Source organism: Phascolarctos cinereus, unplaced genomic scaffold, assembly GCF_003287225.1.
Source record: "Phascolarctos cinereus isolate Bilbo 61053 unplaced genomic scaffold, phaCin_HiC Scaffold_4;HRSCAF=312, whole genome shotgun sequence".
NCBI classification, from domain to species: domain Eukaryota; kingdom Metazoa; phylum Chordata; class Mammalia; order Diprotodontia; family Phascolarctidae; genus Phascolarctos; species Phascolarctos cinereus.
The window spans coordinates 473634997-473647175 of NW_027555847.1; the positions used below are offsets into that span (position 1 = coordinate 473634997).

At 36.4% G+C, this 12179-nt stretch overlaps 1 protein-coding gene across 4 annotated transcripts in view; it reads left to right on the forward strand.

The window, feature by feature from the left end:
• Positions 1-4: 4 nt before the first annotated feature.
• TOX (thymocyte selection associated high mobility group box) overlaps positions 5-12179 on the forward strand; it is a 370938-nt gene continuing 358763 nt past the window's right edge. The window contains exon 1 of one of the 4 annotated variants that reach the window (XM_078153395.1): positions 5-280. In XM_078153395.1, the coding sequence (XP_078009521.1) occupies positions 179-280 (102 nt within the window). In that variant the 5' untranslated portion in view covers positions 5-178. The remainder of the gene's footprint in view (positions 281-12179) is intronic. The other 3 variants (XM_078153397.1, XM_021005919.2, XM_078153396.1) reach the window with 3 other exon arrangements.

Sequence of the window (12179 nt, forward strand, 5' to 3'; positions counted from 1 at the left end):
GCAAACGGATGTGAGGCGAGGAAGGTGTTTCTTTTACTCCTAAGCCCAGACACCTCTTTCTGTTCCTTCCAATCTTGTTTTGCTGGACAGTTTGGTTTTTTTTTTTTAATTAAAAAGAAAGGAGAGGAAAGGAAGGAAAGGAAAGGAAAGGAAAAGAGTTACTTGATGTTTGAGTGAAATGGACGTAAGATTTTATCCACCGCCACCACAGCCTGCTGCCGCTCCCGATACTCCCTGTCTGGGACCCTCTCCCTGCCTGGACCCCTACTATTGCAACAAGGTGAATTGTTTGCTTTTGTTTCGGCCTTTTCCTTGTTTGTTTATTGTTGTTGTTTAAGCCGTTCTTTGGGATCACGGGAGTGGGGTTCCTTTTTCTTTCCTTTTCCCCCCTCTAAATGCAGGGGTGAGGGGTTGGTATTTTGTTGTTCTTGCCTTACTGGTTTGCATGGATGGAAGCTCACGGAGCTGTGTATGTGCAGACTGCCTCCTGACTTAACTAAACACTCCAGCTCTCAGCCCACTAAAGCCATTCTTGCAGTTTGGTAGTAAATATTGTAGAGAAGCTCCGGGTGTTTTCAAAACACCGCGATTGTGCGGAAAGTGACAGGATTCGCTCTGTACGGTTCCTTCCTGCTGTTCCCGAGTAAAGGGACGCCTGGCGAGGCTCGCCCTGGAGCCCTTAAAAAAGAACAAAACCCCGGAATACTTTGGGGGTGGGTCTGGGATAAGTAGGGGACTAGTGGAGAGAGTAAGACAGGGAATTCCATTTTCTTTTCCCACACACACCCCTCCCTGTTTCATCTTAACCCCTTCCCCCTATTCTCGGTACTGGCAGACCCCATGTGTTCCTTACCACCTTTCTGAGGTGGAGGCATTATTATTTCGAAAAGGAAGTAATTATAGAGCATTTAAATGTATATACAAGTGCTTTCCTCCACTAACTAAGGGTTGGGGGGTGCAGTCCCCCAGCCAACCCCTCCCCCAGACAAACTCTTTTGTTTTCACAAATCAAATCAGGCTGCTAAACTCTCGATTAGCACGACAATTCACTTGTCAGGATTCCCCAGGCTTAGTAGTTTAACAGTTTGGGGAAGATCAGACCCCCGCTTAGGGTGCAAAGGGAGATGACAAGTTTGTTCTGAACTGGACAAGCCCGAGTCATTAGTGGCCTGCAAACTGCGTTACTAATTTCCCTCCAACCTGATTCGGTCAGTGTTGGCCAGGCTTCTAAGGAGACAAGTTCTGCGCAGTGGCAGAGGGCAAGAAGGTGTTTCTGGACCGTGGGGTGGCCAGCGGGACCGGAATACTTCGTGCCCACTTGGCTGCAAAGAAACCAGAGGACTTCGATTATCTTTGGCCAGAAGCAAACCAGGATGATTTTCAGTGTGGTTCTGTGGAGTAAACCAGCTGGCGTTCATTTATACGTGGATCGCACTTTCTTTGCCTTCGGGGAACATTTCTGCACTTGAATAAAAAAGATAGTGGGAGAAAAAATTATCAGGAAGTGGTTCTCCAAAACTCCCAGAACATACAAGCTCCAACAAGGGAAGCAAAGGATGAATAAGCAATACTAGAGGTGTTTGTCCCTCTTTAGGCTTTCGTTTCAAATATGTCTGAAAGTTCCATCCGTGGAACTTGGACAAATAGGCTAAGTTCCCAGCAACACTTTTCTGAAATGCTGGGCATTTACCTCAGCTGCACCGTGTCTGTGTTGTACCTTTACTAAACTGATGTCTCATAACGTTTGGAGCAACTTAGTCCAGGAGTGGTGACATGTTCTTCAGAGTGAAACACCTTGGAAAATGTGTTCCTACATTAGCCTTTAGTAGCGGTTCCTTATGCAAGAAGATGAGAGAGAAAGAGAGAGAGAGAGAGAGAGAGAGAGAGAGAGAGAGAGAGAGAGAGAGAGAGAGAGAGAGAGAGCGAGCATCCCCATCTTCTGTTCTACCTTGTCAAAAAAAAAAAACAAACCTGCAGACTTGTAGATAGAAGCATTAAAAAAGTGAGCTCAAGCAACTTAGGTTAAGTAAACTACATCTATCAGTACACAGGGAATCAGTCACCCTGTGGTTAAACACCCGTTGTGGGGGGGTTTTTAGGGCATATTTGTTAATAATGCACTGGACTCTCCTCCTAGAGTTAATACTTAAGGAAGTTTGAAGAGTTGACTTGAATAGTAAATGGAAAGAAGTTTAAAAGTACTGTGAACTTTGGGTATTGGAGAGAATGAATGATAAGCTGTTTTAAGTTCAAGTATAGCTGTTTTAAGTTTAAGTTTGGATTTATTTTTTTTAAGGTGTATTTGTTGTTCTTGATATTTTTGGTTTAAAAACAAACAATCAAAAATCGTTGGCCTGAATTGGAACTCAGTGAGTGTGAACCCCTTTGGCAGTTAAACTGGACAACCTTATTAAATCTTGCACTGATTTAAGGCTCCAAAAGGAAGGTAATGGCTTGGATACACATTTTACTCATCATTCTTAAGATAGTAGGGCTAAATTTAATTTAAAAGTTAAATGCTTTGGAAAATCAGAAATTACTTTGATATATTAAATCATTTCCCAATTAAGTGTTTTAAATAATTTTGGTGGGCTGTGCAGCAGATTGAATAAATTAATTTAGAAAGTCCTCAGAGTTTCTTGACTAGCTCATTGAAGCTCCTTTTAAGTCATGCCTTGTATGAAGGAGCAAACTGTTCTTTTTAAATGCAAATTAGCCACCCTTTCTATAGAGGAGTTGCAAGTCTTCTATTTAACTTATCTTGGGCAATAATGGATTTAAAAAATGCAAAGTCATAAGACATACTTATCATAGTTGGAAAAGACTTCATGTGAATGTTTCTCACAGGGTGCCTTCTCCAGAACATCTATTCGTAGCAGTCTATTAAATGTATTTGTCACTGATCCCTGATTATATTAAATGGACTGAGTAGGTTTGCTAGGCCCCTGAGAGGCAGGCTACTTTCCCTGAACCTTGTGTTTTCCACTCCATCATGATTACCACTGATACAAAACTTGTGTCTAGATCAAATATTTCAATTGATTAGAAAATATTGAACCATCCTTCATTTTTATGAAGGTTCAAGTGGCTTTCCAATGCATTAAAAGATACATCTAAGAAAGATATTTAGTAAGAAAACTTTATCTTCATTTATTTAAAAATTAAAAAATAAAATAAAATAACCTCAATTGGACTAATCCAATACATATCAAATTGGAAAGCAATTTCAGTTTTCTTTAAGACTGCAATGAAGCCATATTTTACAGTGAGATAACCTCAGTACATTATTTTTACTTTTGAAAGTTGTGTTGATAAAGCAAATTATAGTTTATTCTGAATCTGTTATGACTTGTATTTACATATATAATCAGAACTATACTTTGCCCAAATGTTTTTGATACAGGATTACTGTAGTCTATAAAAATTAACATACCACCATCCCCTCTAAGTTATTTTAAATGAAAGCACAAGTTTGGGTTATCCTGGCACCCCTCGGCACTGCTGTTTTACATATGGCCAAAAAAAAAACACCCCACTGTTTTCATTTTTCTTCTAATAAACTCAGCAGAAGGAATTTTCTAAACAGTTCAGCCTAGTGTTGATCTATTTATTGTGAGAGCACATTACACTATGCACATATCTCTATGCAAACTTGACTCCTTTTTCACACAGTCCATTGAGGGAGAAAAGTGAAAGAACAATGCAAAACAATGTTGGTTATGGCAACTGTGTGAGGTATCTCTTATACAAACAGGCAAAATGGATGGTATGCTGCTGTATATAGGTCAACCTTTGAAATAACAGTGTGGCTTATAGACTGGACAGACAGATTTAGGCTTGAAGTAACACTATTTACCTCCTGATGCTTTAAGCATAGTTATATTTCAGACATTTGTAGATGAATAACATAGCTCTACCATAACCCTATTTCAGCCAATTAAGACTATTTTAAGTAACATGTATCCCTTAATTGAACTGAATGTTACAAAGAAATTGGATTAAATGAGCACACAGTATGAGTTCAGTAGTAAAATATAGCCCTATTTGTTCTAGTTGAAGATGTCAAAGCATCAGTTTAAATATATACCTACATAGTAATAACAGTTCCTTTGGTTTCTCGGTATACTGTCATTTCTAAAGATTGTTTTTACTGATTTAGTGCTAAATTGGGATAAGGAGGTGGCACTTTTTTACATTTGAAACTTTGTAATGTATTTTCAAGTTGCAAAGTATCTGCCCACATGAGGAGTAGTAATATAATTATGTTATGACATTACTAATGACAGGGATGCTGACCTCTACCAACAGTGGGAGGAAAAATAATGGTCTCTACTGTTCTCAATAGTTACTTTTGTGGAGTCATGTACTATGCATCCTTCTTGGACTGTTAGTTAAATCAGAAATAAAGGAGCTCAAACAAATCTTTGCTTACCAGCCTTTATCAGTTAAGTGAATAAGAGTAGGAAATGTTTGGGATAGTACCTTCCAGTCAAAAAAGCAACAACAACAAACATTTACTCAGCTGAAAGAGAAAAACCCAATGCATTATTTTTCATATATGTGCAGAAGAAATGATCTATTTACAATTAGCCTGCCATTAACTTATGGTACAATCCTGTAACATTATTTTACTTTTCAGAAGGGAAAACCGTTATTCATCATCTCACACCCACCTAGCCACTTTTTTTGTGCACAGTTCCCTTTGATGATGATATTTCCATAGGATATTTTGCCTTTCAAAACTAATGTAATCATTCTCATTCATCCAAGTTACAAAATATATAAAACCCAGGGCTCTCAAACTCTTAAAGATAGAATTGTATGTCAGTATTTTATTTGATATTTTGCTTTTAAAATCATTGTCTGTTCTTATGGTTCCAAGCAGTTTATTCCCATCAGCTCCAGACTGATCCAGTACATTATTATGTTTCTGGTTGCCTCCACCTCAGGGATTGGTAGGGCATTTATGAAAGTTTTCATACTTTTTAGTACCTTTTTCGGGATTGCTGCTTAAAATATACTTGCTTTTTTTTTGTTTTGTGTGTGGGTTTTTTGTTTGTTTGTTAACTTTATAAGTTAAGAGATCTTTAAACAAATTTTTAAAAAACTCACAACTAAGAAGTAGAATATAGTTCTCTTACAAAGGCTACAGATGAAGATACTGAAGCAAAAAGAACGCAAAATCCTAACTTTCCTATCTTGGCTTTGTTGGATACTTTATTATGCCAGTTAGCTAAAGTTTAAACTTCTTTGTAAAGGGTTATCTCTGTGAGCTTTGGAAAGCAATACTATCATTTAAAGATAGGTATTCTGTAAGCTGTTTAGTATTTCCACATTTTATGATTCATTTTAAGAGGTATGGAACGATTTTTCATGAAGCAATTTGATCTTTTGCCTAGTTAGCAAAAGAAACTGCAATATCAGAAAACTCTCATTTAAATATCTTCTATAGAAACTAGTTCTTATACAAGCATGAAGCTTCCAGCAGGCTTTAGTACGAGTGGCATAATTTATATGGCAACAAAAGGAGCAAGGTATGGAAGAATTAGGGACATTTCCAGATTAAAGATTCACTTTGTTTAAGGAACTGAGAGTTCTACAGCTAAGTTTTTTAGGAGCTGGTTGGGATACCTTGGGCCTCCTTGAAATATTGCCTTTATGAAAAAGAATTTGTGAAAGGAAGGAGAGGACATTGAAAAATGCTGCATGGCACTCTGTACAAATTTATTATGCTATCATTTGAGAAGTCATCTCACCTTCTATCTCCCAACTAATACTACTTACTGAACATGCTAGAGAGTTAGAAGACCTCTTGGATGATTCATGTGTTTCTTTCCTTGCAGTCTACTTTTTTCCTTTAAAAGGATTGTCACCAGGAGTTTACCCACATGTATTATGTTCCCCATTGGTCCTTAGCATCTCTTTTCTGTAACTTCCCAAATCAGAATATGGGGCAAGCATTTTTGGCTCCTAATGTGTACATTCTCTGACTTCTTCATGGCGCTGATGTGTTATGTCAATTTTGTGACATGTGCCTTCTCTTCTTCTCATTAGCATGATTATTCTGGTCAACTCTCTCCTTTCAAAACCTGTTTCTTCCCTTTCATCTGACCACCTTTCAACTCTTTATCAGTGGAAATCCACTTTCAGTCCACACCACCTAACATATTGAATTTGCGAGTGGAATGAAAAAGGCTATGAGGCATTCATTCAGTAAACATTTGCTAAGTTCCTACTGTATGCAATGCACTGTTCTAGGCTTTAGATTCACAAGGAAAAAACAGTGACACAGGGAATATGCTATAATTTAGGGATAGAGTGTTATAGTGAATAGAGTCTTTGGAGTCCGAAGCCCTGAGTTCAAGTCTTTAATCTGACACCTATCAGCTATTTGCCATGAAAAGGACTAGAGGTAACTTTTTTAAGATTATGAATTATGATGAATTGCTGATCTGAGTAAATGAAGAGAGTTTTGTCCCTCATTGGAAATTCCTTACCTTGATGAAATCACAGGTCTGATCCTTCCACCCCCTCCCCCATATTAATGAAGAAAGATCCAATGTGATCTAGGAAAATTTGAGGAGAGAGAATACATTTTCAGTTGTGGGGGTGGAGTGAGACACGGTATATAGGAAGGTTATTCTGTCCTCAGTACTGAATGAGAGGTACCATGGCTTCTTATTAGACTTGGATTCAGGAAGCCTGGGTTCAAATCCTGTCTCAGACACTTACTGGGCAAGTCACTTAACCTCTTTCTGCTTGTTCCCACATTTGTAAAAATAAAGTGGTTGTACTTGATGTCCTCTAAGCCCCCTTTTAGCTCTAATCTGTGATCCTATAATTTTACTAAATGACAACTAGTGGGGTATTATACATCTAGAACTATATGGTGTCTTAAGAGTCAACTATTCCAACTAACTCTCCTATTTTGTGCATAAGGAAACTGAGTAATAGAGAATCTAAGTGACTTGCTCAAGTTAGTAAGTGCCAGAACTGGTGTTGTATGATATTATGGCAAGAATATTTGAAAGAGTACCAGGAATCTTAAATTCTAGTTCTACCTTTGCCACTAATGAGTCTCACGATCTTGAACTAGGAACTTACTTTCTTGGTCTTTAAAATGAGAGTTGGATTACATGATTTCTGAAGTATCTTCCAACTCTTAAAACATATTGTAGTTCTATATAATTAAGATGTTTGAAGAAGTAAATTTATCATACTGTGCTATTGTTAGTTTTTCCTCATCAGTCCTGTTCTCAAAAACTTTTAGTGATTCCTAATTACTTACAATATTAAATATAAACTTCTTAGCCTAGCATTTAAAATCATCCTCTACATTGTGGCCAACCTTTTTACATTCCTAGCTGTCTGTCTGTCTGTCTGTCTGTCTGTCTCTCTCTCTCTCTCTCTTTCTCTCTCTCACACACACACACACACACACACACACTTTAATTCAGCATGATTTGCTATTCCCAGTCTTATCCACCTATATCCTGCTTGGTAGTTTTGTGTTTAGCTTGCTCCATTCCTGTAATACTCCCCAATGAGAGCATTCTTCTTTACATTCCTTCAAGGCCCAGCCCAGGTACTACATTTTCCATGAAACCTTTCCAGATCTTCTTACCTATGAATTCAATTCAATTCAACAAGCATTTATTTAAAAACCTACTATATTCTGGATCTATGCTAGATACCAGGGATACAAAGATAAACCACATAACTCTTTCCCTCAAGGAACTTATATTCTATTGGAATAGAGTAAATGATTAATCTCTCCCTCCTTGAATCTTTCTTACTGTTCTGTTTGGCCCCTTATAATATAATTTATATTAAAGCTAGTTACGTATTTGTCTTATTTCCCCCTTTTAGAATGTAAATAACTTGAAGATAGAGACTATGTCTGTTGTTATCCCTAGTGCCCAGCATGCTGCATTGTGCGTGAAGTCTCAGTTAATAGATGTTGCATGAATTGGATCATTGAATTTCACATTTGAGATAAAGTCTTCACATCACAATTAACATTGAAAGAATTGGATTAAGATTCCTAGTATAAGAAAATTTTTTGACTTCCAAGATCTTGTGAGTGTTACATCATAACTTAAGGATTTGGAGCTGACATGCTATTTGTTTGTAAGTGAATATAATATGGTACCCATATTCAAGAAGTGAGTAGTACAGACAGTAGCATTTGGATAGCTTTTCTCTCATCTTGTACCATGGCAAGTTTGAACGGGAATGTCAACATTTCTTGGGCAACAATTAGACATCACATATAGAAATCTAACCCTATATACATCTTTGGATATTATTTTAGATGGAAATCAATAATTGTGAATATTGATCAAATGCATTTCAACATTAAATATTCCAGTGTCATTCTCTTTTTTTAACAGCAAAAGTAAAGATCTAGGTGGCACCATATAGGTATACAAAATTTCACCTTTTTATTTGTAAGCTAGATTGTAGTTAATCACAATTACCAGATCTTGTAGTAATATGAGTCACAGCTGTAGTCTTTGTCCTAATTAAAAATTCTGATATTTTAATGGTCTAATTCCTGATATTTATTTACACTAAATGCTTATTAGAACAACAACAACTTAATGTAACCTTGGTCTTGAAGGTATCAGTCTTTGCAACACCACCCACCATTTATCTCCATTCTACTTTGAAGTTAACCATATCACAGAGTGAAAGAGCTCAGGGCAGGCCTCCCTATTGTTGGTAGTGCCAACAGCAGAGACAATAGCTCTTACTTTTGATCAAGAATTTTGTTAAATGGACTGACTGCTGGAGAACTGGACTGCCAAGATGCTCCAGTTTATACCTACCTTAATGAATCTGAGAAATTTTCGTTCACAAAATTTGTTAACTTGGCCCTGCAAAGTTTCAACCTAAAGAGCAATTTCTCATTAAAAACAGTTGAGTTATAAACTGCTTAAAAATGTGGTTTATAATGGAAGTGCCAACAGACTGTTAATTATAGCAGCACTTCCATAATACTTTAAGACATGGAATTCACATTAACCTGAATGAGCTTTTCCTGGTTATAACATGTTTCCCTACAGCATTCATTTTGAAAATGGCAACATCGTAATGTTCTGGGCTTAGATGCTGCTTGTATAGCAGGAAAAATGTTGGAGGAGGGGTGAAGGCCAGAGTGAAAATCTGCCTTTGCTTATGGCAGGGAATTACAATATTTTCCAATACCTTTTATTTTAATATATGAAGAGTTTAACTTACTTGATTAAATTTTTTAAGTTAGCTCTTAAAAATCTACCTCTGCATTTTCATTTCATATATTAAACATTGTGTGTGTATATAAATGTGTGTGTGTGTGTGTGTGTACACACACACACATATCCATATATATATATATATATATATATATATATATATCTCCATGTATTACACTAAAGGTCATTTTAATGCTTTTTTTTTTGGTTCGCCCATTTTTCATTTTAGATGTTAAAAGTGATTGCACAATAGCCAAGCATCTAATATATATTTCATTGCTAGATTATGAGAAGCACTTCTCTGTGACTGTTTTACAAGATTTCCTAGATAAACGGCAGAAATAGGTGCCAATAACTTTGTTCCTTCCTAAGAAAATACAGAGCATTCCGAGTTACAAAACACACTTGAATGTTATGTATGTCTGACAAATCCAGGTTAGTGCAAATGTCAGATTCTCTTAGCATTCCCATTCTTGACTGGTGTCGCCCGCCCATCATGCTTCTTTTGAAGGGGGAAGGTCTTTCACACAATTGTAGGTTACCTAACCAGAGAGGCTGATTTTTATTAAATCATATTGTTGTTTCCTATGGTTATGGGTATGTTTGTAGATCATAATGCCAGAACGGCTGTGCTGAAGAATCTTGGAAGAAGGGAAAGCATATTAGCTAGTAGAATATTCTGGTTATCTCCTCTGTTTAAGGAAGTGAAAGTAAATATCATAGCTAATATAGTATTCTAAAGCAAAGAGGATCTAATTTAATAGTCCCAAATCTAGTTCCTTTTGGGGACACTTGTGGAGTTCCTTCTGAATGTATGTGGGATGGAAACAAACAAACAAAAACGTTACAGACCAAATGATGATTATTCTCTAGGCAAAACTAAAAAAGTTGGGGGGGAAGATCTTTGGTTCCCTCTGTTAGTCTACTTCTTGAGCAAGTGTGAACTCAGTCTGTATGCCTTGATAAAAGGGTGTATGGCTAGTGTCTGAATTCTACTACTACTGTGAAGTACTCTCTCGCAGTCATGTTCAACATGTTCAGTGGAGAAAAAAAAAGTATTTGTTAATCTCAGAGAAGAAGCATGGTAAGTAAAGATTAATATCAATGCAGATAAACAGTACTTGAGAATTATTTGTTGAATGATGTTCTGTATGAAAGAAATTCCCCTCCCCACCCCAATATTTCTCCTGGATCAGCTAATAGGGTGTAACAACATGCCTTTCCTCCACAGCTGGGAAGAGAAAACTATTTGAATTTCCTGTCATTAGGTTAGCCAGATTCCCCCAATTTCTCCTCTAGTATATGGTTCAGAAAAGGGCATGAATCGTGAGATATGGTATGCAAAACAAAGTCAAGAGAGAACCAAGTGGGCCTGGGGAAACACTTTTATCACTTTGGAACATATCCCCTCCCCCCTTAACTGTTGTAACTTATTTCATATATGTGTATAGATATGTGTGCATGCATATATACATACATAGACATAATATATGGATGTATAATATGTATAGCATATGCAATACATATGTATAGGCAAGAGTACATGAGTTGATTGTCATTATACCATATTACGAACAAATTCTACCTCTATACACTAAGAACTCCAGCCTAAGATGCTAATAACAGTTGTGGATAGGGGGAATATTAATAATAAAAAGGCAGGATAACCTTTCAACAAAAAGTATATTTTATCATTTGGCAGATGCAGTCATGAACATTAATCATAGAAACCTGCAGATAGTAGAAGCTTAATATCAAAGCTAATGATTTATTTTATGTTAATGACTTTCTGCTAGGGCATAAAAGACTGCTCATAATGGACTCTCGGTGCTATGTTCAGTTACTAAGGCTAATGGGATAATCTTTCCTTTCCCAAAATTAAGCTTTTTGAAGTAAATTATGCTGTTACTTTTTCAAGTTAACTCTTGAAAAATTTATTGCAAAACTAATCTTTTTAAGAAATGCCTAAAGAAATAAAAAGAAAAATCCCAAAGCAGCTTTTCTAGTTCATTAACAGTTTTACCTAATTGTAGTAAGAAATTTTGCCTGTATGCCTTGCTATATTTCTAAAGGTTAATATTCATGAACTTGTAGTGCTAAGTAATTTTACAGTTTGTCTCAGATGACTCAATCTCCCTTTTGAGATAAAGAGCCTACAAATACATTGGACAAAAGAAAAGGTTTCCAAAGATTACTAGCCAATAATTTGCTAAATGGTAGTAAAGTTTTGCATTGGGAAGTTTTAAAAATCATGTTTACAATTAGTTATAACCAACATTATATTTCAATAAGAGATAATTTGCCTACTAAAGTTCACATAATGTGCTAATCATGTCTAGTGGTTAATAAAGGCCTCCTATCTCACTCCCCTGATGGCTATAAAAGGCTATTATATTCATGGCAGCAGTTCAGGTACAGCTGCTGTGTGTTAATAATGCATCATTGTCCCACTAATAAACACAGCAAAGGTCAACACCCCCAAGCACCTCAACTACCTATTCTCTTCCCAAAATATTTATTAACACCTTAAAAGCTTATCTTTTCATTTCATTTAGGCTCCTGTCAGTTAATTCTCCTCAGAGCTACTTGTGTGAGAAAGGTTTTGCAACCTAAGCTAGGTTGTGGACAGATGAATAGATATCCATATACTTATCTTTTCCTCCTAAACAGTCTTTCCCATTTCAACGATCAATGGATGACTTACTTTAGGTTTATTAGAGTCAATGAGCTTCTTTATAATTAACTTGCTGTCTCCTTAAATTAGGCCGTTTTCAGATTTTATATGTTCATTTAAGTTGACATTCAGAAGAAAAATGCCTTCACAAAAACCAAATTATTTAAAATACATATAATCAAGAGGGGGATTGGGAAGGTAGTATTTAACCTCTAAATAGACATTATAGAATTGTCATTAAGTTTACAGATCTGATAGGCTGGTGAAAT